The following is a 27,008-nucleotide window of genomic DNA, read 5'->3' on the forward strand; positions in this document are numbered from 1 at the left end:
GGGAGACCCCACCTGCCTTAGGTGTGCAGGGGTCCCTTTGCGAGATGGCACAGTGAGCCATCCTTCCCCCAGAGCTCCCTCCTGCTCTGACCACCTGGGGCCTGCGGCGGGCACCCCAGCATTTTTGGGGAATGATGAGAGGCGAGGTAGGGGCTGGAAGGGAGACCCCGGCTGAGGCTCGGGCAGGAGTGTCGGGAGGGGGGCCCCAGTGGAGGGTGCGGCGGAGCTCTGGCGCAAGCAGCCCCCACTTCCTCCTCCTCCCTCCCCGCCCGGCCTGGGGCCTCACCCCATTGGCCTGGGAAAGGGGAAATTCTTGCGTTTAAAGTCCAGCAGGTGGAAGGTCTGGGGCTGGGACACCTGGGCCTTTGGCCGTGCCTGCAGACATGACCGGGACTGGAGGGGGCCTCAGGGCCTGGGGGAGCCTGGTGCTGCTGGTGAGTGGTCCCAGGCCTGGGGAGGGGACATGGGGAGGAGGACCAGGGACCCTGACTTGGGTCCTGAAGGACCAGCACCTGCTGTGAGAGTGACTCCATTTCTGGGGAGACGGGGGTGTGCCTACAGAGACCCAGCAGGCCAGGCCCCCAGCCCTCCCCCCCGCAGACAGGGAGGCCCGCCCCCTGCCCCCACCCTTAGGCCAGAGGTGTCCAGCCTCAGTTTCTCCCTGTTCCTACTCTGCTGGCTACTGCCCTGCCCCCAGCCTTCCAAGGCCATATTTTTCGGGAAGTGAAACCATAACATTTATCTCCCAGGCTTATCTGCGGAGCCAGCCCCAGCTCCTGGGTGCCCGGGGCCCTGCCCCTGCCACACTCGCCCCAACAAAACATGCACCCAAAAACACAGATGGATGTGGGGGTGACCTTTGTCAGAGCCCAGACTGGGGGAGGAGACAGGGCCCCAAGGCCCTTGCCCCGGGTCCCAGTGACTCACAGTGGGAGCAGAGTCCCTGGGGGGCCTGTCCAGCCCTTCCGGTCCCACCGGGGCTCCCCTGGGTCACGGCGGTTGAAGCTCAGAGTCTGACCCCCCGGCCTCTCCGCAGAGCCTGTGCAGCTGGACAGGGGCCCATGCAGCTGGTGAGTGACCCCTGCTGAGCTCACAGCCCACACAGGGGTCTTATTTCAACCCCTTTTTGGGGGTCTCCGTGGCCAGCATTTTGGGGACTGGTCCTTTCTGGACTCAGGGTAAGAGATGAGGGTCCTGGAAGGGACAGCACGGATCCACCGCCTGCTCACTCCAGGCCCTCCTTGCCATTCTCAGCCCCCAACCCCGTCAGGAACCTGAGCGTGGAGGCTCAGACCTCCAGCTCCATCAGCCTGCGGTGGGAGGAGCCCGCCGGCCCTGAGCCCCAGGACTACACCTACTGGGTCCAGTGCAGTGGGGACGGAAACAACACCCAGACCCAGAGCACAGCAAACACCAGTGTCCGAGTGGGGGGGCTCAGCCCCGGGTCCGTGTACGAGCTTTCGGTGTGGGCGCAGCGCGATGGAGTCCCCAGCTCCCCAGAGACGCTCAGCGCCCCCACAGGTGGGAGGCCCCCCGCCCTCCCTCCCCTCCCTGCCTCCCTTCCTTCCCTCTTTCCTTGCTGTGTTTTCCTCTCTCTTTCAGTCTCTTTCTCTCTTTCAGTCCTTCATTCTATCTCTGGCTCTTTCTTTTTCTTTCATTTTCTTTTCCGAGAGGTGATAGGCGGTGGAGGACCACCGGCAGAACAATGTCGGCAGACCGTCTGGCGCACTGTGTCCGTGAGTCACGGGCAGCAGGAGATGAGGGAGGAAGATGCTCGGAGTTCTGAGCTGTGATCGGAGTCCTGGACTCCCTGGGACACAGACCCCAACACCAGGAGGTGTCTGTCCTCGGCGGCCATGGCTGGTCGGGGGGCAAAGAGGCTGCCTCGGCCCTGGGGGGATCAGGAACCAGGAGATGCGCTCACTCCGACCCCCCAGCTCTCCTACCCCCCCAGTCGTGTCAGTCTTGAGGATGGGAGCTCAGACCATCAGCCCACCACCCTGGCGTGGACAGCCCGGCTCTAGACTCCACTGCCCAGTATGGGAGCCGCTAGTCCCGTGTGGCTACTTCAAGTCAAGTCGACTAAAATGGCAAACTCACCTCCACATTTTGTGGGCGCGGAGCGCTGTTCAGGGACTCCCAGTCCCCCCGCAGTGTCCCACTGGGCTAGTGCTGCCACGTTGGCCACTGGAAGAGCGTTTCCGTCATCACAGAGACGCTGCTGGGAAGGGCTGGTCTCCGCCGTGGCCCCTCAGTGTGGTCCGCGGGTGGGGACGGCAGCATCTCCCGAGGGCTGATGGGTAAAGGCAGGGTCTCCTTCTCACCCACACCTGCTGCGTCAGGACCTGCATTTTAACAGGACGCCGGTGTCCCCTGTGCACTCTGCATTTTGAGAGGCACTGGTCTAGACCCTGTCGACGTGTCCTGGGACTGGTAGCCGAGGGGGACGGGGAACGTGAGGGCCTGTGATGCTCAGCGGCTGTCCCCCGATCTGCTCCCCTGCTGACGCCTTTCCCCTAATTTCTCAGCCCCCAACCCCGTCAGGAACCTGAGCGTGGAGGCTCAGACCACCAGCTCCATCAGCCTGCGGTGGGAGGAGCCCGCCGGCCCTGAGCCCCAGGACTACACCTACTGGGTCCAGTGCAGTGGGGACGGAAACAACACCCAGACCCAGAGCACAGCAAACACCAGTGTCCGAGTGGGGGGGCTCAGCCCCGGGTCCGTGTACGAGCTTTCCGTGTGGGCGCAGCGTAATGGAGTCCCCAGCTCCCCGGAGACGCTCAGCGCCCCCACAGGTGAGAGGCCGCTGCCATCCCTCCCTCTCTGTCTCTCTCTTTTTCAAGAGTTTATTTGGGCTGGCGGAGAGCCAGAGGAACCTGCCCGATTTCCCCGCCCTCTGTCTCCTTGAGTCACGCAGCAGGAGGGGGAGGCACACCCATGGGCTTATGAGTTGGGTCCAGCCTAGAACCTCCTAGAGCCCTTGTTTGCTTTTCAGTTCCGGGTACATGTAAGAACTCACTGACAGCCATGATCACTGTGGTGCCGCTGTTGTCCCGGATTCACATGGAGAAGGTGTGAGGCAGGTGTGAGCCTCGGGCCCATCTGTGATGGCCGTGACTGTCCGCCACGCCTCCACGTCCAGCCTCTTAGCTGCAGGGGTCGCTCTGGCTTCACCGCAGCCCGTGGGCCTGTGCAGTCCAAAGCCCCCCAGCCGGGCTGGTGTGTGCACCCTGGCCCCTCTAGACAGCAGGGAGTGTAGGGTTCTACCTGGCCTCACATGCCACCTTAAGACCCTACTACCAGGAGGTGTCTGTCCTCGGTGGCCATGGCTGGTCGGGGGGCAAAGAGGCTGCCTCGGCCCTGGGGGGATCAGGAACCAGGAGATGCGCTCACTCCGACCCCCCAGATCTCCTACCCCCCCAGTCGTGTCAGTCTTGAGGATGGGAGCTCAGACCATCAGCCCACCACCCTGGCGTGGACAGCCCGGCTCTAGACTCCACTGCCCAGTATGGGAGCCGCTAGTCCCGTGTGGCTACTTCAAGTCAAGTCGACTAAAATGGCAAACTCACCTCCACATTTTGCGGGCGCGGAGCGCTGTTCAGGGACTCCCAGTCCCCCCGCAGTGTCCCACTGGGCTAGTGCTGCCACGTTGGCCACTGGAAGAGCGTTTCCGTCATCACAGAGACGCTGCTGGGAAGGGCTGGTCTCCGCCGTGGACCTGCATTTTAACAGGACGCCGGTGTCCCCTGTGCACTCTGCATTTTTTTTTTTATTCAGAAAACTTTATTTTAATGACCACTGATTTTTATTTAAAATATATAACAAAAATTTTATAGGGGACAGGGAAACATAAAAATAAAATTTTTACATACTAGGACTAAGAATTAGAGCACAGGTTTCCCATAAATTCTTGCAAACATGTCTTTCTACCCACCAATTATTGCCTGCTCCTGCTTATATATATATATATATATTTTTTTAATAATTATTTTTTATTGAAGGGTAGTTGATGCACAGTATTACATTACATTAGTTTCAAGTGTACAGCACAGTGATAAAACATTTATATACATAATTCTAGGTTCCAGCTATCACCCTACCAAGCTGTTACAATATCTTGACTATATTCCTTATGCTATACATTACATCCTGGTTACTTATTTATTTTACCATTGGAAGTCTGTCCTTTTTTATTTATTTATTATTTATTTATTTATTTTTTTTGTGAGGGCATCTCTAATATTTATTGATCAAATGGTTGTTAACGACAATAAAATTCTGTATAGGGGGGTCAATGCTCAATGCACAATCATTAATCCACCCCAAGCCTAATTTTCGTCAGTCTCCAATCTTCTGAGGCATAACAAACAAGTTCTTACATGGAGAACAAATTCTTACATAATGAATAAGTTACATAGTGAACAGTACAAGGGCAGTCATCACAGAAGCTTTCGGTTTTGCTCATGCATTATGAACTCTAAACAGTCAGTTCAAATATGAATACTCATTTGGTTTTTATACTTGATTTATATGTGGATACCACATTTCTCTCTTTATTATTATTATTTTTAATAAAATGCTGAAGTGGTAGGTAGATACAAGATAAAGGTAGAAAACATAGTTTAGTGTTGTAAGAGAGCAAATGTAGATGATCAGGTGTGTGCCTGTAGACTATGTGTTAATCCAAGCTAGACCAGGGCAATAAAACATCCACGTATGCAGAAGATTTCTCTCAGAACGGGGGGGTGAGGTTCTAAGCCTCACCTCTGTTGATCCCCAATTTCTCACCTGATGACCCCCCTGCGACTGTGCCTGTCTTAGGTTGTTCCTCCCTTGAGGAATCTTACCCGTCTCTGGCTAACCAGTCATCTTCCGGGGCCATACAGGGAAATGTAGAGTTGGTAAGTGAGAGAGAAGCCTTATTGTTTGAAATGGTTAGCTTTCTATTTCTTTGCATGGTTATGCCCTGTAGCTTCTATGCCCAGCATTTGTCTTGAGGTATCTTTACCACTTGGAAGAATTATGATACTCGGTAAATTTGATATGAGGCACGAATTCTATTTAAGGGTTGTAATTAGGAAGGAAGAAGAAAAGCTATAGAAGTAGCAGGCAGAAGAAAACATGGGAAGATTGATTATTTCTTTGACATATCTTCTTGTAGAGTAACTTCAGCATGTATAGGTTTTAAACTACTAATTAAATTGCACACACACATTAACATAATAGGAGTATAGTTACATAACCAAAGCATACCTGTAATTACCAGCCATCTCCAGTGAAACCAAGAAAACCAGTTAGGCACCTTAGGCATTTGTGAAAACTTATCTATGATATGGTGGATATTGTCCAACTGAACTTGAACAGTCTGAGAGAAATCAGACAAATTAAAACAACCCATTCCTGGGGAATGTTCACATCCCTTATGTTCTTTTAACAGTAAATAGTCTATAGTTGTAAGATTTTGGAGCGCTACAATTTGCACTTCTCCTAATTCTTGGTTGAGTTCCAACAGTATAGATCCAGTCAAATTTGTTGTTTTACTGTATGCACAGGCCAGCTTAGATATCTCCTTCCTCATTCCCGTGGCAAGTCCAGGAGCTGGTGGGATGAGTGCATCTACAGCTGTAGCAGTGCGTGGATCTTTGTTGGGGTTTTTTGATGATCATCTTCTGGCATGAGTCTTCCAGAGAGTGCAGATGTTGGAAGTTCTTTTTCATATCGTATCTTAGTTCATTTTCGGGGTAGCCCAATTAGGCTTTGATCCTCTGTATAAACACAAACAGACCCTTTGCCTACACTTTTATATGCCCTTTATACCCTTGTGTAGAACTCATTGGAGGTTACCACACAGGAACTGCCCTTTTTTTTTTTTTTTTTGGTATCACTAATCTACACTTACATGACGAATATTATGTTTACTAGGCTCTCCCCTATACCAGGTCTCCCCTATAAACCCCTTTACAGTCACTGTCCATCAGCATAGCAAAATGTTGTAGAATCACTACTTGCCTTCTCTGTGCTGTACAGCCCTCCCTTTCCTCCTACCCCCCATGCATGTTAATCTTAATATCCCCCTACTTCTCCACCCCCCTTATCCCTCCCTACCCACCCATCCTCCCCAGTCCCTTTCCCTTTGGTACCTGTTAGTCCATTCTTGAGTTCTGTGATTCTGCTGCTGTTTTGTTCCTTCAGTTTTTCCTTTGTTCTTATATTCCACAGATAAGTGAAATCATTTGATATTTCTCTTTCTCCGCCTGGCTTGTTTCACTGAGCATAATACCCTCCAGCTCCATCCATGTTGCTGCAAATGGTTGGATTTGCCCTTTTCTTATGGCTGAGTAGTAGTCCATTGTGTATATGTACCACATCTTCTTTATCCATTCATCTATCGATGGACATTTAGGTTGCTTCCAATTCTTGGCTATTGTAAATAGTGCTGCGATAAACATAGGGGTGCATCTGTCTTTCTCAAACTTGATTGCTGTGTTCTTAGGGTAAATTCCTAGGAGTGCAATTCCTGGGTCAAATGGTAAGTCTGTTTTGAGCATTTTGATGTACCTCCATACTGCTTTCCACAATGGTTGAACTAACTTACATTCCCACCAGCAGTGTAGGAGGGTTCCCCTTTCTCCACAGCCTCGCCAACATTTGTTGTTGTTTGTCTTTTGGATGGCAGCCATCCTTACTGGTGTGAGGTGGTACCTCATTGTAGTTTTAATTTGCATTTCTCTGATAATTAGCGATGTGGAGCATCTTTTCATGTGTCTGTTGGCCATCTGTATTTCTTTTTTGGAGAACTGTCTGTTCAGTTCCTCTGCCCGTTTTTTAATTGGGTTATTTGTTTTTTGTTTGTTGAGGCGTGAGAGCTCCTTATATATTCTGGACGTCAAGCCTTTATCGGATGTGTCATTTTCAAATATATTCTCCCATACTGTAGGGATCCTTCTTGTTCTATTGATGGTGTCTTTTGCTGTACAGAAGCTTTTCAGCTTAATATAGTCCCACTTACTCATTTTTGCTGTTGTTTTCCTTGCCCGGGGAGATATGTTCAAGAAGAGGTCACTCATGTTTATGTCTAAGAGGTTTTTGCCTATGTTTTCTTCCAAGAGTTTAATGGTTTCGTGACTTACATTCAGGTCTTTGATCCATTTTGAGTTTACTTTTGTATATGGGGTTAGACAATGGTCCAGTTTCATTCTCCTACATGTAGCTGTCCAGTTTTGCCAGCACCATCTGTTGAAGAGACTGTCATTTTGCCACTGTATGTCCATGGCTCCTTTATCAAATATTAATTGACCATATATGTCTGGGTTAATGTCTGGATTCTCTAGTCTGTTCCATTGGTCTGTGGCTCTGCTCTTGTGCCAGTACCAAATTGTCTTGATTACTATGGCTTTATAGTAGAGCTTGAAGTTGGGGAGTGTCTGCATTTTGAGAGGCACTGGTCTAGACCCTGTCGACGTGTCCTGGGACTGGTAGCCGAGGGGGACGGGGAATGTGAGGGCCTGTGATGCTCAGCGGCTGTCCCCCGATCTGCTCCCCTGCTGACGCCTTTCCCCTAATTTCTCAGCCCCCAACCCCGTCAGGAACCTGAGCGTGGAGGCTCAGACCTCCAGCTCCATCAGCCTGCGGTGGGAGGAGCCCGCCGGCCCTGAGCCCCAGGACTACACCTACTGGGTCCAGTGCAGTGGGGACGGAAACAACACCCAGACCCAGAGCACAGCAAACACCAGTGTCCGAGTGGGGGGGCTCAGCCCCGGGTCCGTGTACGAGCTTTCCGTGTGGGCGCAGCGCGATGGAGTCCCCAGCTCCCCGGAGACGCTCAGCGCCCCCACAGGTGAGAGGCCGCTGCCATCCCTCCCTCTCTGTCTCTCTCTTTTTCAAGAGTTTATTTGGGCTGGCGGAGAGCCAGAGGAACCTGCCCGATTTCCCCGCCCTCTGTCTCCTTGAGTCACGCAGCAGGAGGGGGAGGCACACCCATGGGCTTATGAGTTGGGTCCAGCCTAGAACCTCCTAGAGCCCTTGTTTGCTTTTCAGTTCCGGGTACATGTAAGAACTCACTGACAGCCATGATCACTGTGGTGCCGCTGTTGTCCCGGATTCACATGGAGAAGGTGTGAGGCAGGTGTGAGCCTCGGGCCCATCTGTGATGGCCGTGACTGTCCGCCACGCCTCCACGTCCAGCCTCTTAGCTGCAGGGGTCGCTCTGGCTTCACCGCAGCCCGTGGGCCTGTGCAGTCCAAAGCCCCCCAGCCGGGCTGGTGTGTGCACCCTGGCCCCTCTAGACAGCAGGGAGTGTAGGGTTCTACCTGGCCTCACATGCCACCTTAAGACCCTACTACCAGGAGGTGTCTGTCCTCGGTGGCCATGGCTGGTCGGGGGGCAAAGAGGCTGCCTCGGCCCTGGGGGGATCAGGAACCAGGAGATGCGCTCACTCCGACCCCCCAGATCTCCTACCCCCCCAGTCGTGTCAGTCTTGAGGATGGGAGCTCAGACCATCAGCCCACCACCCTGGCGTGGACAGCCCGGCTCTAGACTCCACTGCCCAGTATGGGAGCCGCTAGTCCCGTGTGGCTACTTCAAGTCAAGTCGACTAAAATGGCAAACTCACCTCCACATTTTGCGGGCGCGGAGCGCTGTTCAGGGACTCCCAGTCCCCCCGCAGTGTCCCACTGGGCTAGTGCTGCCACGTTGGCCACTGGAAGAGCGTTTCTGTCATCACAGAGACGCTGCTGGGAAGGGCTGGTCTCCGCCGTGGCCCCTCAGTGTGGTCCGCGGGTGGGGACGGCAGCATCTCCCGAGGGCTGATGGGTAAAGGCAGGGTCTCCTTCTCACCCACACCTGCTGCGTCAGGACCTGCATTTTAACAGGACGCCGGTGTCCGCTGTGCACTCTGCATTTTGAGAGGCACTGGTCTAGACCCTGTCGACGTGTCCTGGGACTGGTAGCCGAGGGGGACGGGGAACGTGAGGGCCTGTGATGCTCAGCGGCTGTCCCCCGATCTGCTCCCCTGCTGACGCCTTTCCCCTAATTTCACAGCCCCCAACCCCGTCAGGAACCTGAGCGTGGAGGCTCAGACCACCAGCTCCATCAGCCTGCGGTGGGAGGAGCCCGCCGGCCCTGAGCCCCAGGACTACACCTACTGGGTCCAGTGCAGTGGGGACGGAAACAACACCCAGACCCAGAGCACAGCAAACACCAGTGTCCGAGTGGGGGGGCTCAGCCCCGGGTCCGTGTACGAGCTCTCGGTGTGGGCGCAACGCGATGGAGTCCCCAGCGCCCCAGAGACGCTCAGCGCCCCCACAGGTGGGAGGCCCCCGCCCCGCTCCCCGCCGTCCCTCCCTGCCTCCCTTCCTTCCCTCTTTCCTTCTTTCTTTCTGCCTTCCTTCTTCCCTCCTACTTCCCTTCCTCCGTCCCTCCTTCACTTTTCCTTTGTCTGTTCTTCTCTCTGTCTTTCTGTCTCTTTATCCAACCCAGTAAGAAACCTGTCTTCGAAAAATCAGAGCAGCAGCCCCTTCAGCCTGAGCTGGGAAGCGTCCTGGGACGCTGACCTTGGGGAGGCCGCCGATGTCCACTGGCCTGCAGACGAGGCAAAATCGAAACAAAGGCTCGCCCAACTCTCCTTTCACAGTGGAGGGACTTGACCTTGTACAGATTCTGTGAGGGCAGAAAAGAGCGAGGTAACCGGCTCTGCGCAGAACTCAGCTAGTGTGCCCGTGGGAAGGCACGAGGTCTGCTCTGTTCAGGTGAGGGGTCCAGAGCCAGGAAGAATGGCAGCTCCTCTGGCCCGGGCTCCTGCCATCATACCTGTGGCCTCACTGAGCCAGACCCACCCCACCGAGTCCACAGGACAGATATTTCTATACCCAGGGACCTTCCAGAAATTGGCCACTGAGCGTAGGGCTGCAGGAGCCCAGGTCTTTCTGGGGGCCATCGCTAGGAAGTGCCTCTGAGTAGGCTGGACCAGTGATGTGGAAAGCCCATCTCTCTGTCCCCTCTGCTAGTCCCCAGCGCAGTGACAAGCCTCAGGCTCCAGGAACAGACCAACAGCTCTATCACCTTGAGCTGGACAGCACCCCCGGGCCCCCAGCATCCTCCCCACACCTACGGGGTCTCATGGGTCAAGGAAGGCAGCCTTGCTGCCAGGACCCACAGCAGCCCAGACGCTGGGGTCACCCTGGAGGGGCTAGAAGCTGGGAGCCTGTACACCTTCACCGTCTGGGCAGAGAGGAATGGGGTCCAAAGTGACAACAGCACGCTCACAGAGGCCACAGGTGAGATGCGGTCCTGTTCCACAGCCGGTCCCACTCGGCGGGGGGAGCGGGGATCTGGGAGCTTCCGTCCGATGGGCACTCTATCCAGCCTGAGTGGACCTTGAACTTGTCGGTCTGCATTCTAAGGGGAGTCTGTCCTCAGCAACCAGGGTTTCCCAATTATGGGGTCTGCCTCTGGGGACAAAGAGGGCCCAGCACCATATCTCAGGAGCCCACCAAGTCACCAGCTAGACAGAAGGTCTTGACTGAAAGAGGCCCCCCTCTCAGCCCGCACACGGAGGGTCCAGAGCCCGAGAGGGGCTGGGATCAGCCCAGGGGCCAGGTTCCCTGCTGACGGACAGAACCTGGAACCCCTTAGTCTCCGGCCATTTGGGCTAAGAAGACAGAGTCGGCTCCATCTAGAAAGCTGACACGTCCAGAAGTGACAAAGGACCATCTCTGGGCTTCTCATGGGAGAGGCCACACAGACCACACATGACTGGGGGGCCCGGGGCTGCTGCCTCTGGACAGAGGGCGCCGCGGCGACCCCAGTGCCCTCCAGGCCTCTCTCTGTGGCTCACACTCCTTAGGAAGTGGCCCGTCCAATGACAGGGCATCTCAGCCTAGCTGCGAGGGAGAGGCGAGGGGGCCCAGCAGGAGGGTCCCCGGGAATATGCCGACCAGAGCCCCTGTCCTTGTTTCTCAGCCCCCAACGAGGTCACACACCTGCAGAACGGAACTCGGAGCTCCAGCTCTGTCATGCTGCAGTGGGAGGCCCCCGAGGACCCCCACTCTCTGCTCTACACCTACTGGGTCCAGTGGACCGGTGGGGGACACCCCCAGGGGGAGCGAGTCACCCAAGGGCGTCAGGCCAACCGGACCAGCAGGACAAATGAGACGTGGTACGAGGTGGAGGCCCTGGAACCCGGGACCCTGTACAGCTTCAGCGTGTGGGCCGAGAGGAACCGTGTAGCCAGCTCCCCCCAGGGCCTCTGTGCGTCCACAGGTGAGCCGGGCCCCCTCGCCTGGTGGGGGCACAGATCAGACCTGGGGCAGAGGGAGGCGAGTGGCAAGCCCACCAGGCCGTGGGTTCCTGTCATGGCTTCAGCTGTCGCCACCGAGTCCAAGGGCTCGTGAGAGCTGTGGTTAGAGGGGACCTGCTCCGTGTCTGCTGGCGAGGGCAGGGAAAGATGGAGGCAGAGGCATTTCGGTTTGGGGAGGGAAAGAGCGGGCTGGGTGCCCAGGGTTAGCAGGCCTGGTGGGGAGCGGGGAGTGGTGGGAAGCCACCCTGGATGGCCCCTCCTGACCCCTGGCCCCTCCTGACCCCTGTCCCCTCCGCCCAGACCCGGACCCCGTCACCATCACCTCCTGCTTCAGCACCTCCGGGGGCTACGGGCTTGTCCTGAACTGGTCCTGCCCCCGGGGGGGGCGTGAGGCCTTTGAGTTCCAGGTGGGCGCGCAGTGGGGCTCCCTGGACAGGTCGTCCTGTGGGAGGGACGTGTCCGTGTGGGGTCTCCAGCCGGCTCAGTCCTACCCAGCCACCGTCACCACCGTCTGGGACGGACTGAGGGCCCCGTCTGCTGCTGTGACCTGCCACACGGAGAGCGCAGGTGAGCGGAGCCCCGGGGGACAGGGAGCTGTGACGGTCTGTCTAGACCCATGAGGCTGCTGTGAGGTGGGGGGTCTCCCCTCCCCAAGGGGTCCCGCTTGTTTGTTGGCGTTGTAGCCCCTGCATCCGTTAAAGCAGCTCCATTGAGATATAATTCATGTAACGGCCAACCACCCATTTAAGTTGGACAGCATCCCCGGCCTCCCCGACCAGGTGCCATGGCACCCCCACCCCAGTGTGACTCCAGACACTGTCCAGTGTCCCCTGGGGAGCTGTTAGCGTGGGTCAAGGTGGGGGTGGGGGCGGAGAGGCGTGCTCCCCCCAGATGCCTGTCCTTTCCCTCTGGGGCCTGGCGTCTGCCCTTCTGGGCCTCTGACTGCTGTCTGGGTGAGGAGGGCGGCTGCCATCGGGAGGTGAGGCCCGGGCACTGGTGGCTCCCACACCTCTCCCGCAGGCGTGGTTGCTGGGGCTGTCGTCGGCGCCCTCCTGCTCCTCATCCTGCTGGGCCTGCTGATCTTCTTCCTGAGGAAGAGGTGAGACCCCACACATGCTGGGGGACTGCCTGGAGGCGGGGCAGAGGTGGATGAGGACTCCTAGTTGCAGCCTGACCCCCAGCCCCTCCTCCCATGTCCTGTTCCCAGGCTGCCAACAAGCAAGAAGGAAGCCCCACCCACGGGCCTGCTGTTCAGGTGAGCAGGTTGGGGAGCACCCTGCACAATCGCTGTCAGGTCTGACCCAGGGCTGCTGGCTGGCCGCTGGGTGGGCCAGAGGGCAGGACCCCACCCACACAGTGCCCTCTGAGATGGGGACCCCCAAAGCGGCTGGGGCTGGTCCTCACTTCAGTCTGGGGCTTCATCCATCCGACCCAGGATTCACCGAGCACCTCTTACTGGTCAGGAACTGTTAGAGGTGCCGAGGAGGCCGTGAATTAAAGATTCCCACCCTCAGGGAGCTTACTTTCTAGCACCTGAAGACATTCATGAACAAGATAATAAAGAATGTGATACTTACTTGGGCTGGGTGCACAAATAAAGCAAGAGGTGGGGATAGAAAGAGTACAAGGTTATTAAAGATGTGTTGATAAGATTTGGGGAAATAGGGTGTCCAGAGAAAACTTTACTCCGAAGATGACTAAGAGGAAGTCATTTGAGCAAAGGCTGAAGCAGGTGAGGGGAGAAGCCATGGGCACATCTGGGGTAGAGGCATTCCAGGCAGAGGGACCCGCACGTGCAAAGGCCCTGAGCAGCGGCACACTTGGAATGTGCACAGCACATTGGGCATTGCTGAGGCAGAGCAGAGGGGATGGAGGGGATGGTAGTAGGAAATGACGTCAGAGAGGTGTGAGGCCGGAGCTGATCAGGTAGGGCCTGGTAGATAAAGTCAGGACTTTTTGTTTTGGGAAGTTCCCAATAGACCAGTGACACAATCTAGCCTATTTAAGAAGCAAAGGCAAGAGGAGGCAGACAGGAAGAGTTAGTGATAATGCTTTAAACAGGAGACGGTTGTGTCTTGGACCAAGACATAGCCAACAGATTTGGTGGAAGTATGGATGTGCGCACTGAGGGCCAGAGGGACCCCAAGAGGACCCCAAGGAGCATGAGTGCTGGGAAGCCTGGGCCCCCTGCGGCTTGAGAGGGGAGAGGGAATGCCTGTGGGGGCAGGTTCAGGGGAAAGCGTCAGGAACTCAGCCGTGGGCACGCTGCGTTTGAGATGCTCATGGAACATCCAAGTGGAGATGTTTCTGAATGGGCAGTTGGAGGAACATCCCAGTGGTTTAAGAGACATGTGCAGACACCTTCATTCCTCTGGGTCCTCTTTAAACTGGGTTAGTAATCACCAAATGTCTGTGTTAGAATGATCCCCAGGGACTGACAGAGAAGAGGTGAGACAGGGAGGGGAGGGCAGCCGGGAGACTGGCTGTGATGTCCTGGGCACAAAAGGAGGTGTAAACTGAGGCAGAGGCCACCAGAAGCAGATGTATGAGGCGAAACAAACAGGTGTGCAGGCAGGTGATGTCCCAGTTTCTTCTTTGCTATGGACACTGTCCTGGCCAGCGTCCCACCCCTCGTAGAACTGGCCTCTCCTGACCTTACCCCGTGTCTACAACACACCACAACAGTCACTGCATTCCAAGCCTGGCCCTGTCTTATGTCGAGCCTTCTGCCACCCACAGCCTCGGTACGTGTGGATGTCCTAGTGACAACCCACCAGGACGTCCAGGTGGAGGTTCCCAGAGGCTGGTGGGCAATAGACCTCAGGAGAGCAGGGAGTAGGAGCTGGCAGTGGGGGTTCAGGAACAGGGATGCCCAGATCGAACCTGCAGCTGTGGGAGGGGACAAACCCCGTAAGTATGTGTCCACTGAGAAACCTGAGGACAGGCTCTCAGGAACACCCGCCTTGTAGGGTGGACAGGGGAAGAGGGGCTCTCCAGGGAGATGCAGAGCAGAAGCCAGCACGGTGGTGCCGGCCCACAGCCGAGAGGAAGGGTCCAGGAAATAAGTGGAGCCCGATGTGGCTGAGCAGTCATGCCAAGCAGGGACGGAGGGGTGGCCTTGGGGACTGGAGATAAGGAGGCAACTCGAGTTAAGGGGACTTTGGAGAAAGATGTCCCCCAGAGTAGTGGGGTGGACACCAGGCCTTGGCAAAGTGGGGAAAGGAAGCGGAGAACAGTGGGTCATATGAGAAGGTGGAATGAGGATGGGGTGCTCTATTAGGTTTGACTATCGTTCAGGTATGATACGGCCAACAGCCCAGGAGACGCCCACCATGGAAAAGAAGACTGACTCACGCAGGGAGTACAGAGCACCCCGCACACAGCTGTCGGGGGCAGCACCGGGGTGGGGAGGTGGAGGGAGGTGGGCAGACATGGTTTTTGTGGGAACCATCTGTGGACCTGTGGGTTGCTTCCACTTTTTGGCTGTTGTGAATAATGCTGTTACAAACCCAAGTGTGCAAATCACTCCTTGGGACCTTGCTTTCAATTCTCTGGGTACATACCCAGGAGTGGGATTGATGCACTCCCATGTCAGGGTATTTACCTGAAGGGAATGAAATCACTAGGTTGAGAAGGAATGCACACCTCTGTGTTCACTGCGGCATTGCTCACAATGGCGAAGACATGGAAACCACCTAAGTGTCCACCAGTGGGTGGACGGATAAAGAAAATGGGGCACATACACAATGGAATATTATTCAGCCTTAAAAAAAAAGGAAATCTGTGTTTATAGTTCATGATGCATGATCAAAACCAAAAGTTTCTGTGATGACTGCCCTTGCACTGTTCACCATGTAAGAACTTGTTTACCATGTAAAAACTTGTTCGTTATGCTTCAGAAGATTGGAGATTGTTGAGAATTAGGCTTGGGGTTGATTAATGATTGTGCATTGAGTCCCCTATACAGAATTTTATTGTTGTTAACAACCATATGATCAATAAATATGAGAGATGCCCTCTCAAAAAAAAAAAAAAAAAAAAAGAAGGAAATCTGCCTTTTGCGACCACATGGACCTGGAGGGCATTATGCCCAGTGAAATAAGTCCGACAGAGAAGGACAAACGCCATGTGATGTCACTTACACGTGGGATCCAGGAACCAAGAGCAGAAACCTAGCTCAGACAACAGACGGCTGGGGCGGGTGAAGGGGGTGAAGGGGGTCACAGGGACACACTTCCAGCTGTAAGATAAGTAAGTTCTGGGGATGCAAACAGACAACAGACAGACACCTTTTCTTTTTTTTTTTGAGCGGGCATCTCCCGTATTTATTGATCAAATGGTTGTTAACAACAATAAAATTCTGTATAGGGAACTCAGTGCACAATCATTAATCAACCCCAAGCCTAATTCTCAACACAGACACCTTTTCTTGTATCCCAAGGTCACAGGACTGATGTTACGCCCCTTTCCCCCTGCCCCCGACAGCTCGCACAAGGACATCCTGGCCGAGCACTTTACCGACCACGTCAGGGACAATGAGAAGGACAGCAACTGTGGTTTTGCAGAAGAGTACCAGGTGGGTGAGTACGGGGGGCCAGGCTGAGCCCCTCGGCCTGTGCCGGACCCTCCCACACCGTCTTGCACCTCATTGAGATCCTACGCTTGGACGGGCTGGTGGGCCAGTCCCAAAGAAACGGCCTGGTTTCCCCTGACATCTCCTCTTTCCCAAATGCCCCGAGGGGATGGTGGTACATACCTTCTGCTTTTGTGGGGGGCCACAGGATTCCAGGGCATGGGGGTAAAGAGGATGGTGATGACGAAGGCTGAGCAGGCAATAGGGGTCTCCTTGAGGGAGGGAGGAGGAATGCCAGTGCCCGGGCCCCTCCTGTGCTTCCTCCCGCCAGCAACTGGCTGCGGAGGGCCTCCACCAGGCTCACACGGTGGCCTCAGCTCCAGAGAACAGCAGCAAGAACCGTTACAGGAATGTGCTGCCCTGTGAGTCTCAAACCCCTGCTGACTTGTCCCCAGGGGCGGCTCTGTCAATGCCCCACTCCGGTGGGGCGCCTGGGGTGCCCCCTGGGGTGGGCGCCTCCCGCCCGCGCCTCCCCTCCTGGAACTCAGCACGGCTCCTGTCCCTGGGCCTCTCTGGGGTGCTCACTCCTCTCTCTGCATCGCTAATGCTGCCTTTTCCCCGAGATGACTGGTCCCGCGTGCCCCTGAAGCCCCTCTATGGGGAGCCAGGCTCTGACTACATCAACGCCAGCTTTGTGCCTGTAAGCTTGTGGTTGGGCGGTGGAAGGCGGCAGGCCGAGCCTGGGAAGAGAGGGGCTGGTTGGGGTTGTAACTTGCCTGTTTTCCGAGATCAGAGCCTCTGGAGCTCCCAGGAGTTCATTGCAGCCCAAGGGCCCCTGGCCCAGACGGTGGGCGACTTCTGGCGCCTGGTGTGGGAGCAGCAGAGTAGCACCCTGATCATGTTGACAAACTGTATGGAGTCTGGCCGGGTGAGAGTCCCGCTGGGGTCCAGGGTGCTGGGCCTTGAGGTCCAGCTCGCGACACCCCGCCCCCGACACTGATTCCCATGTGGACCCTTACCCAGACATCACTGATTCCCTCCAATATGACCCCAACCTCCTCCAAGACTCCCGGTCTACCCCCTGGCCCACAGATGGGGCAAATCTGATCCCAGCGACGTTGATAAGGAGGGGTCCTTCTGGCTGGGGTGAATCTGCACCTGGCTCCCCACAGGCCCTGCCTCGTCCCTCGGGGAGGGGGTTCCTGGCACTGAATACAAGAGCCATGGTGCAGGGGGCATCCTCTAGGTTCTCAGGCCCCTCTGATCCCGCGGTCCTCCCCAGGTGAAGTGTGAGCATTACTGGCCTCTAGATGCCCAGCCCTGCACCCATGGGCACCTTCAAGTGGTGCTGATGGGTGAGGAGGTGATGGAGAACTGGACAGTACGAGACCTGAAGCTCTGGCATGTAAGCCCCTGCTCTGCCAGCCCCCTCCTGACCCTCAGTTTCTCACCGTGGCACTCCAGGCAGCTCCGTCCTCATGAAGCCTGACCTCCCGTCCCTCCCCCAAGGGACCACAGTGTGCCCCAGGGATGCCCCCACCAGTCAGGAACCAGCGGCCTCCTCCTGGGGTCCCGAGCTCTCCTTCCCCCACCCCACCCCCTGCAGCTGCAAGAGCAGGAGAGTCTATCCGTGCGCCAATTCCACTACACAACCTGGCCGGACCACGGCGTGCCCCACTCCCCAGACCCCTTGCTGGCCTTCTGGAAGGTGGTCCGGCACTGGTTGGACAAGACCACTGGGGGAGGCCGCCCCATTGTGCACTGCAGGTGAGGATTGGCCCCACAACCCTCTCTCTGGGAGGGCTGCCCCTCGGGCCTCGGGAAACAGGGTCATCGGGTTCTCAGGGCCTCTAGAGGAGAGGGAGACGGCGGCAGGAGGTAAGGGGCCGGGGGTGCAGGCTGGCAGCAGGGAGGGGGAGAAAGGGTGGGAGAGGAGGAGGGAAAGGGGAAGGAAGGGAGGGTGTGTGAAGAAGCAGGGAGGGAGGGGCAGAGCAGGAGGGAAGCTGCAGAGGTGCTGAGAAACACGTGAGACTCCTCCTTGGCTCGCGTGCTGGGCCTCGCCCACCAATCCATTGCTTTCCTGATATTTATGCTGAGATTTCATTAAGTGTGCATGTGATGGGGTAGGGAGGGGCTTCACCGAAAGTCAGCAAGTCTGGGCCCTAGACCACAGGCCAGTTCTGGGATGGAAACTGCACAGTCACAGCCTCACTGATCCTCAATGCAACTTCACGACCCAAGGGGCTCCCTCCCCATTGCAGGCTGAGGAAACCGAGTCAGAAAGCTTAGGTCACTGGGTTGAAGGCCAGCATAAGTGGCCGAGCTGATGCCCACTGTGGCATGTGAACTTCCCTGCTGGACTGTGTCCTAACACCTGCCCTGTCCCCGGAAAGTACCCTCTGAAGGGGACCCCAGCAGAGGGTCCCCCTCCCCGTACAGTGCAGCAGGGAGCTTGCCTAGTGATTAGGACAATTAGCCTGACTGTAAAAAGAAATGAAGCACTGCTTCCTGGGACAATGTGGAAGGAACTCTAAAACATGCTGAGTGAACCAGGCACTAAAGGACACGCACTGTGTGATTCCATCGACACAAAACAGAGCAGGTGGAGGAGAGCCAGAGGCAGGTTGGGGCGGCTGGGGCTGGGGAGAGGGGGCGCGGGGAGGGACTGATGGCCGACAGGGTGCAGGGTCTCCTTCTGGGGAGGTGAAGGGGTTATGAACTAGAGAGAGGGGTCCCTGGGGGCTCTGAATCAGATCAGATCAGATCGGTCCAATCAGCCGGCATCCCCCTCCCGTGGTCTGACTCCTCCTTGTCCCTGTCTAGTGCAGGCGTGGGCCGCACGGGCACCCTCATCGCCCTGGATGTTCTGCTGCGGCAGCTGGAGCGTGAAGGTGTCGTGGGGCCCTACGGCTACGTGAGGAAGATGAGGGGGAGCCGGCCGCTGATGGTGCAGACCGAGGTGATAGGCTTCCTGGAGGGCTGCAGGCGGGGGGCCCTGGAACAGGCCCAGGCTAAGGAGGGCACCCCTGCTGACCTTCCCTTGCTTCTCCCCACTCCCCAGGCCCAGTACGTGTTCCTGCACCACTGCATTCTGAGGTTTCTCCAGCAGCCAGCCCCAGCCCCGGCCAAGGAGGTGGCCGCAGATGAGAACCTGATCTATGAGAATGTGGCCGCCAGCTAAGCCCACTAGCGGAAGGCTGAGACTGCAGAAGGCCGAGACCCCAGCCCAGAGAGGCTCGGACTCTGGATCCCTACTTCAGCCCAGACTCCTGGGCCCCTGGGAGAGCAGAGGGTTGGTCTCCCAGGCTCCTGGGTCCTGCAGGAGAAGGGGCCCTGCCGCCTAAGCTGTTTCCTTGGGTGAGCGGGCGGGTGGGACCCTGGATTCCTGGTTCCTTGAAGGAGGGAGGGATGGGAGGTAGACTGTCCAGTTCTTTGAGGGAGGAGGAGTCCAGGGGCCTTGGCTGCAGGGTCTCAAGAAATCAAGCTCGATTCTGAGGAAGGAATGAATTAGGGTCTGGAATTTTGGCTGCGCCAGGAGCAGGAACAGGCAGAATCCTTCCCATCTTTTGCTCCAGAAACCAAATCAATCTTCTAGAATCTGAGATTTCCCTGTACCCCACTATCTGCATATTTTTTCTTCTATCACATAATTTATTAAATCACTATTCTCCCCAGGGACATTTGTTCCAGTGGATTTCTGGGCCTGGAAATAATATTGGGGTGGGCTCCTAATGTTTAAGTATTGAGGCAAAAGTCTGAGGGGGGAAACTAGAGGGACCCACAATCTTACACCTGAAAAAAGTAGGTTTGGATGGTTGAGTCTCTCAGGGAAGACTGGAGGTCCAGACTTCTGTTTCCAGGGTGTGGGCAGTGTGGGTACAGGTCCCTGAAGCTAGGAGCAAGAGCACTTGCCTCCTGGGCGTGACGATGGAGAAACTTGGAGGGTGGGGTGCTGTCTGGAGCTGATTTGCTGGAGATTTTCAAGCTGAGTTCCCCTAGAGAGCTGAACACTTGGGGCTCCTGAGAGGGTCTCCTGGTGTGTAAGACATGGTATCCATGGCAGCACATGGTGGGGAGAGGGGTGCTGGATGCCAGACAGCTGGACTAGAAGGCAGACAATCATAGGGGACCAGGATAAATATCCGTGGACGACCTTGTGCTTCTACCGGGGGCTGGGCGAGGGGCGGGACAGGGTGTTCCACCTACCCACGACCGAATACGCACGCGTGCACGCACGCATCCCCCCCCACGCGCGCGCACATACACGCGCGCTCCGCTCTGCCGCGCCCCCGCCCCACAGGGCTCCGCGATCAGCACCCAGGACAGCGCCACCGCCCGCGAGCGGGAGCGGGGGCGGGGCAGGGCGGGGCCGACGCCTTGGTGGCTCCGGGGAGGGTGCCGTCCAGCCGCAGAGCAGGTAGGAGCCGCGGGGACCCCCTCCCTAAGCCCATCCTCGTCCCCTTCCCTGGTGAGACAGGGTGTGCGTGGCGGGGGACACTGGGAGAGACCAACAGCGGGAGTGGGACGGCTGCAGCCTGAGCCGGAAGGTTGGCATTTAGACACAGGTGTGGAAACCAGGAGCCAGAGGGGGCGCGGGGAGGGCAGGGGAGAGTGAGAGACCCCTGGAGACCGAGACCTGGCGACAGGCAGGGGGCAAGAGAGACAGACGGTGCGGGTTCGAGCCCGGGGCCCAGGAGGTCGGACAGAAATAGGGAGTCCCGACTGAGGAGGTCACGAGGGTATGTGTGAAGACAGAGCTTGGGGTGCGCGGGACAGGCGACCGCGAAGGGAATGGGGGCCCAGCAGAGGCAGTTCACAGCCCCCGACATTCCCCGAAGAGTTGGAGAGGGAGGGGAGGGCGAGTCTCCCTCCTAGGGCAAGATGTGGAGGGAGGAGCCAGCTCTGGGCTCACGCGTGGACGAGCAGGGCCGCCCCCTCCCTATGCTCGCTTGTCCCGGGGTACCTGGGGTCCCTGCAAGGACACCTCGCGGGACCAGCCAGCCCCTCCCTGGCTAGGAGTCCGTGCGTAAGCCCCGCCCGTTGTCCTGGCAACAGGCCGTTGTCGCGGCAACCACCATTGAGCCCACTCCGCCCAAGCGGAGCTAGCTGTTGCTCCCGGCAACCCGGTGCGCAGGTTCCCACGCTCGCCTTCGCCCACTTCCGGCTCAGACCCCGGGGAAGGGCAGGGAAAGGGCAGCAGTCCGCTGGACTCGTGGGGCCCTGGAGGGAGGGGCGTCCCTTTGGGGTGGAACTAGCTCTTGGAACCCATCCCCAGCTCCGGTCCTCCGTCGCGGGGAGACTGAAACTACAACCCCCAGCATGCCTCGCGGCGGCGGGCGGACTCCAACGAAGCCGGTCGCCCCGGAGGCCGATAGGAGTTGGAGTTCATGGCTGTTCCGAGGCCTGAGTGGATGTCCGGGTGGGCTGGGGGGCTAGGGTGCTTGAGTGTCTCCGCAGAAAGGACGTTAAGACCCCACCGCCATGTTCCCGGAGGCCCCAACAGCGGGGCCTCCGGCTCCCGACACGCCTCCTGATTCGAGTCGCATCAGCCATCGCCCGGGTGAGCGAGACCTGCGGGCGACCCGAGCGGAGGGCAAGCAGGGCCAGGATTCCCAGGGGGCGGGGTTTGGACGGGTGTATTCGGCTAGCAGTCCGGAAAATCCGGGCGGGATGATAGTCGGCATCCTGGACTTGAGTCTAAATGCAATGGAAAAGGAACAGGTTTGCGAGAAAACCTAGAACCAGATCAAGGGGTGTTGAGTGGAATGGAATCTTAGATTGGTGAATTGGAAAGTCCACCTCTCCCTTATTTTAAAGATAGGGAAACTGAGGCCCCGGGGAAAGGCAGGGCTTCTAAAAGCCTCAGGGGTTGAGCAGAAATGAGAATAGGGGTGGTAGAGGAGGTGGAATTAACAGAAAAGAAAATCTGGACGAATTAGGGCATCAAACCGCTTTATAGGTGAGATCAGTTGGAAGGAAAACACGGAAATAAAAGGACTGGGAATGGCTGGAGGGAAAAAAAGGCCAGGATTCCAGCTTTCACGTGTAATCTGGACTGCATCAGTCAGCTTGCTCCCTAGGCCTCAGTGAGCATTGTCTCCATGCCCTCTGCAGTGCCGCCCTGGGCTCTGGCTACCATCGTGCTGGTCTCAGGCTTCCTTGTCTTCAGCTGCTGTTTCTGTCTCATCCGGAAGCGTTGTCGGAGGCGGATGGGCAAGAAGAGCCAGGCCCAGGCCCAGGTCCACCTTCAGGAAGTGAAGGAGCTGGGCCGGAGTTACATAGACAAGGTGCGGCCTGGCCCAGCCCCTCAGCCCTGCCCTTCCTGCACCCCAGCTCTGCTCCATGCCCCGGCCTCTCAGCCCTGCCCCTTCCCTCTTAACCTTATTGGTTCATCTGCCCTGTGCGCCTCGTCCTACACTGGACCCTGGGGATGTGGATATGGACCAGACCTAGTCATTGTTCACAAGACCCAGTCCGATGAGGTCAGACACACACACAGCCATTCACAACTCAGGGCTCTGTGTGCTACACCAGAGCATGGAGAAACCACCTGACAACCTAGAGGGTCTGAGAAGGCTTCCTGGTGGAGGAGACTTCTGTGCTAAGTACCAAAGGACACACAGAGTTAACTGACGGCAGAGAGACACATTCTAGGTTGAAGGAAGACCATGTGCTGAGGCCTGGAATCCAGATTCTGAGGCGTATTTTGGAAACAGAGTCATTTTCACAAATAGCTGGGGCGCAGAGTTCAAATACCTGCGTCTCAGAGTGAGGCAACATGGATAGAGTAGTACCCATGCCATGGGGGTGGTTGGGAGCCGCAGAAGGGTTTTGAGCAAGAGGGTGCAGGGTCACATGGGTGTGAGCATGAATCCTCTGGAACCCATGTGGAGGGCAGATCTGGGGCAAGGAGACCAGGGAGGAGGCTGGTGTGCCAGCCCTGAGAAGATGCAAGAAGCTTGAGGTGGAAGAGGCCATTGGAGTGGGAAACTAAAGGTTACCATGCAAGGATCTGATATCGGGACTGCATCACAGGGTTCAGAGTGTTACAGTGTTCAACTGGGACCCACAGCCCTGGCTTTCCAGTCCAGAGAAGTCGTTTCCCAGCTGTGTGACCTTGGGAAATCCATGATCCCTTTCTTCGCCTCAAGTCTGTGCTCCGTGTATTATTTCCCTTCCTCCCTTCTCAGCGAACAGCTGTTTGTTATAATTATACCCACAAGGGACGCCTTCGAGGGCCCTGGTATCCAGCCTACATCCCCATCCCTAGCCAGTGATGCCCAAAGGCCATCTTCATCAGAATCACCTGTTGTTGAAACTCTAATTCTGTACCTTGCACCAGACCTACTGAGTCAGAATCTCTGAAGTGGAGACACTTTATGGCACTACTCCGGGGAATTCTGATCCCCGTTGAAATTGGTGCCTTGCGTTAAGAAGTCACATTCTAGTTTAGAGTAGCAAATGCACAGTAAACATGCCATCTCTCCTCCATGTTTTTTGGTGGGAAGATCACTAATCAACATGTGCATTTGGACAACCCCTGTACATCCATTAGCATGTGAAATGAAGTTTCCTACATCCATCATCTGGGCAATAAGACACTGTATCAGTGCTTGTTTTTCTAGTCTAGGTATGACAAACAGGGCAGGTGTGTCACCACCTGCAGCCCCATCCACGGAAGACATCACTAATCAAACTTGGACAAACATACTGCACTGTGTGTTACTATGGCTGCTCCTTGCCTGTGGCAGACATCATTAATCATACTGACTCTGATTAGCTTTCAAGTGCTTAGGTATATAACCAGAGGGATCTGTGAGCCTCCCTTGGCTTCTGGGCCTGGAAGATACCACTGCCAGGGGAGAATTGACCTGCCCTTGTCCCTGGCTCCCTAAGGTGCAGCCGGAAGTGGAGGAGCTGGAGCCGACATCATCTGGTCCAGGGCAGCTACTGGTAGAGAAACATGAGCTAGGACGACTGCAGTATTCACTGGATTATGATTTTCAGAGCGGCCAGGTGGGTGTGAAAGAGATGATGCTCCGGAGGGAGGATCCTAGGGGTTTTAGCTCCTTCTTAGAGAAGGTTCTAGAAGGATTGCTAAGACTAGGATCCTTTTACCACTTTTCAGTTGCTGGTGGGCATCCTGCAAGCTGAGGGGTTGGCAGCCCTGGACCTGGGTGGCTCTTCTGACCCCTATGTTCAGGTCTACCTGCTGCCAGACAAACGCAGGCGGCATGAGACCAAAGTGCATCGCCAGACGCTGAACCCACACTTTGGGGAGAATTTTGCCTTCAAGGTGAGCTTCTGGCCTCCTGCCCCTTGCTGGGCAGCCTGCCTCCAGTCCCTGGAACACTAGGAATCGACCCTTCAACTTTTTCTGGAGGCAGCCACAGCTCAGGTTGCAGCTGCCAGCTCTGAGGATTATTCCACTTGACCCTGGGTGGCCCCTCTGGTCACTCCTGACCCCTGGGCTAGTCCCTTGGGCCTTGGACTGTCCACCTGGGTTCCCATGGACCCTCGCTGCCCCACTGGACGTCTTATACCCGGATGTGCTCTGTCTCACTTCATCTCTCTCTGATTTCCTGACTCCACCTCGTGCTCTCTGCGCACCATCCCCCAGGTCCCCTACGTGGAACTGGGGGGCAGGGTCCTGGTCATGGCGGTGTACGACTTCGATCGCTTCTCTCGCAACGATGCTATCGGGGAGGTGCGGATCCCCATGAGCTCCGTGGACTTGGGGCGGCCAGTGCTGGCCTGGCGCGAGCTGCAGGCGGCTCCGCGGGAGGAGGTGAGCACTCGTGGCCACGCCCCCGCGGCCGGGCCCGCCCACCCCAGCCCCGGGCCAATCAGGTCACAGGCCTCCGGGCCGGGCCCCTGGCACTGTCCTGGCAGGCGGACTCCTGGGCCTCCCCTCCCCGCCGCGTGGTACCATTGAGGTCTCAGCTGGGCGAGACCGGTCCAAGGCGAGGGGAAGGGAAGACAGGTCGGAGGGGGAAGGATGCGGAGTGGGGCTCCGGTGATGGGTCCCTCTCTGTCTTTTTAGCAGGAGAAACTAGGAGACATCTGCTTCTCCCTCCGCTATGTCCCCACTGCCGGGAAGCTCACCGTCATCGTCCTGGAGGCCAAAAACCTGAAGAAGATGGACGTAGGAGGGCTGTCAGGTGTGTGGGATCCCGGGAAATGGGGGGGGGTGCGTGTTCTGGCTGAGGTTCTGGTAGTTTCTGGGTCCCAGGGTCCCTGGGGGACAGGGAGGTCCAGGCTGCCATGGGAAAACAGATTCCATTTGGCACAGAAAGGAGACATGTGGGGTGCGTGGGGTGTCTCTCTGTTGGCCCAAAGGAGAGTCTCAGGTTTTCCTCTCAGTCTGTTGCTCCTGGACTCAGCCGTGGTGGGCTGTAAGACTCGGCCTCCCTCTCCCCAGATCCGTACGTCAAGGTACACCTGCTGCAAGGCGGCAAGAAGGTGCGCAAGAAGAAAACGACCATCAAGAAGAACACTCTGAACCCCTATTACAACGAGGCCTTCAGCTTCGAGGTGCCCTGTGATCAGGTCCAGGTGAGTTCAGACCTACCTGTAGCCCCTTCCAGAACAGCCCTGCCCAAAGGCCCGGGCCCTTAGAAATGCCCATCACTAGGGGAAGGGAGATTCCCTAGCCAGTCCTAGAATCAGGTCCAGACAATCTGACGTCGTGTTCTCAATAGCTTTCCTCCTGTCAGGACCAGGAAGCCCCGCCCCCAAGAGAGACCCTGATGCCCCAGCCCCCCCCAAGTAAGACCAAGTAAGACCAGGAAGCCTCAGCCACCCCCCCCCAAGTAAAACCAGATGCACCATCCCCCCATCAAGTAAGACCAGGATGCCCCAGCCCCCCCCCCTAAGCAAGACCAGGATGCCAGCCCCCTTAGGAGCTCTGGGTACTAAGAAAGAGACTTCCCCACCAGGTTTTAGGGACCATGCCTAGCTAGACCCAGACCTGACCCCTTCACCTGTTTGAGAGTCCTGAAGTGCCCCCCTTAGGGTGCTGTTCCCTAAGGAGGCTCTTAGCAGCCCCCTATCAACGGGGGCCTGAGGGTTCATCTCCTTTGAAACCTGATCGTGCAGGAAGAAAGACTCCAGCCGCCCCTCTACCCTAGGTCTCACGACCTCTCACCTGTCACCCTCCGCCCCTCCGCCCCTGCCCCGTCCAGCTCCAGAGGAAGCTTTAGCCAAGAATTTCACGAGGTCCTCAGAACTCTGGTTACTAGTGAAAGGGTCTTTCTCCTTACTCAAGGTAGCCGAGCCCCTCCTGTGCCTCCTTCCCATGCTCTGTCTCCTCTTCCCCCCTCCCCACCCTAGAAGGTGCAGGTGGAGCTGACTGTGCTGGACTATGACAAGCTGGGCAAGAACGAGGCCATTGGGAGGGTGGCTGTGGGGGCGGTGGCTGGCGGCGCTGGCCTGCGGCACTGGGCAGACATGCTGGCCAACCCCCGGCGGCCCATTGCCCAGTGGCACTCGCTGCGGCCCCCTGACCGAGTGAGGCTGCTGCCTGCGCCCTGACCCCTGCCCCAAGCCCATTGCCAAGCCTAGACTTGGCCCCTGACCCCGGGCTCCTGGCCAAAGCCACAGCCCAGGCCCACTTTCAAGCACTGCCCCCACGATCCCCCTCCCGCCCCAATCACCTGCCAACTCTGCCACCAAGCACAAACCCAGAAGCCCCAGGGATCCCCGGGGGAGGGGAGCAGTCTGGCCTGCCCCCACTCCCACCCTGGGGTCCCTTCCTCTGCTCTGACAATCAGTGACCCCAGCCTCCTGTCCCCTGCACTCCCAACACCACTGTTCCTGCACAGGATCACCCACTCCTGCCCCCAGTCTCGATCCCTTCACTGATCCTGGGACCAAATAAATACTCAGCAAGTTTGGTGGCCTGGCCCAGTGCTCCGTGGTGGGGGTGGGGACCCAAGAGGGTGGGTTCACAGGGCAGGGACAGGGAGGGAGACGCACTGAGGGAAACTTGCCCACCCACCCACTCATGTATTCATTGATTCGTTCACTCATCCCTGAGCCTCGGTTTTCTCATCTGGAGATAAGAAAGAGTGAGAATAATGCCTACTACATGTTTGCTGTGAGCAGTCCATGAAAATCACTTACCGTGGATTTATCTGT

At 56.9% G+C, this 27,008-nt stretch overlaps 2 protein-coding genes across 9 annotated transcripts; both read left to right on the top strand.

The window, feature by feature from the left end:
- Positions 1-314: 314 nt before the first annotated feature.
- Positions 315-19,540, top strand: PTPRH (protein tyrosine phosphatase receptor type H). 6 transcript variants are annotated; one of them, XR_008995477.1, is made up of 19 exons: positions 315-434; positions 1,037-1,070; positions 1,255-1,521; positions 2,529-2,795; positions 7,571-7,837; positions 9,040-9,306; positions 10,005-10,274; positions 10,960-11,259; positions 11,597-11,863; positions 12,317-12,395; positions 12,478-12,551; positions 15,782-15,876; positions 16,201-16,291; positions 16,493-16,569; positions 16,663-16,797; positions 17,152-17,274; positions 17,476-17,636; positions 18,698-18,828; positions 18,931-19,540. XR_008995477.1 is itself a non-coding variant. In XM_057496458.1 (19 exons), the coding sequence occupies exons 1-19, from the start codon at positions 384-386 to the stop codon at positions 19,048-19,050; spliced, it is 3,081 nt and encodes a 1,026-aa protein (XP_057352441.1). In that variant the 5' UTR covers positions 315-383; the 3' UTR covers positions 19,051-19,540. The 6 variants fall into 6 exon arrangements, 5 of the variants coding, with proteins under 5 accessions (XP_057352441.1, XP_057352442.1, XP_057352443.1 ...); XM_057496458.1 differs by having other exon boundaries at positions 18,693-18,828; XM_057496459.1 differs by having other exon boundaries at positions 12,504-12,551; positions 15,782-15,872; positions 18,693-18,828.
- Positions 19,541-20,142: 602 nt separating this feature from the next.
- SYT5 (synaptotagmin 5) lies at positions 20,143-26,757 on the top strand. Of its 3 annotated transcripts, none has more exons than XM_036909246.2 (9): positions 20,143-20,286; positions 21,306-21,429; positions 21,984-22,156; positions 23,766-23,885; positions 23,998-24,165; positions 24,490-24,657; positions 24,916-25,030; positions 25,291-25,424; positions 26,202-26,757. In XM_036909246.2, exons 2-9 carry the CDS (start codon positions 21,351-21,353, stop codon positions 26,400-26,402), a joined length of 1,158 nt encoding a protein of 385 aa, XP_036765141.1. In that variant the 5' UTR covers positions 20,143-20,286; positions 21,306-21,350; the 3' UTR covers positions 26,403-26,757. The 3 variants fall into 3 exon arrangements, with proteins under 3 accessions (XP_036765141.1, XP_036765139.1, XP_036765140.1); XM_036909244.2 differs by having other exon boundaries at positions 20,145-20,286; positions 24,913-25,030; XM_036909245.2 differs by lacking the exon at positions 20,143-20,286 and adding an exon at positions 20,584-20,608 and having other exon boundaries at positions 24,913-25,030.
- Positions 26,758-27,008: the final 251 nt, after the last annotated feature.

The sequence above is a fragment of the Manis pentadactyla genome (genome assembly GCF_030020395.1).
Source record: "Manis pentadactyla isolate mManPen7 chromosome 15 unlocalized genomic scaffold, mManPen7.hap1 SUPER_15_unloc_1, whole genome shotgun sequence".
Taxonomy (NCBI): domain Eukaryota; kingdom Metazoa; phylum Chordata; class Mammalia; order Pholidota; family Manidae; genus Manis; species Manis pentadactyla.

Excerpts from the sequence above, each read along its gene's own strand:
- PTPRH (XM_057496458.1), top strand. The coding sequence starts at position 384 with ATGACCGGGACTGGAGGGGGCCTCAGGGCCTGGGGGAGCCTGGTGCTG. Across the intron at positions 1,071-1,254 it reads GACAGGGGCCCATGCAGCTG|CCCCCAACCCCGTCAGGAAC; the intron begins GTGAGTGACCCC and ends TGCCATTCTCAG. Across the intron at positions 16,798-17,151 it reads ACTGTATGGAGTCTGGCCGG|GTGAAGTGTGAGCATTACTG; the intron begins GTGAGAGTCCCG and ends GGTCCTCCCCAG.
- SYT5 (XM_036909244.2), top strand. The coding sequence starts at position 21,351 with ATGTTCCCGGAGGCCCCAACAGCGGGGCCTCCGGCTCCCGACACGCCT. Across the intron at positions 21,430-21,983 it reads TCGCATCAGCCATCGCCCGG|TGCCGCCCTGGGCTCTGGCT; the intron begins GTGAGCGAGACC and ends TGCCCTCTGCAG. Across the intron at positions 22,157-23,765 it reads GCCGGAGTTACATAGACAAG|GTGCAGCCGGAAGTGGAGGA; the intron begins GTGCGGCCTGGC and ends TGGCTCCCTAAG.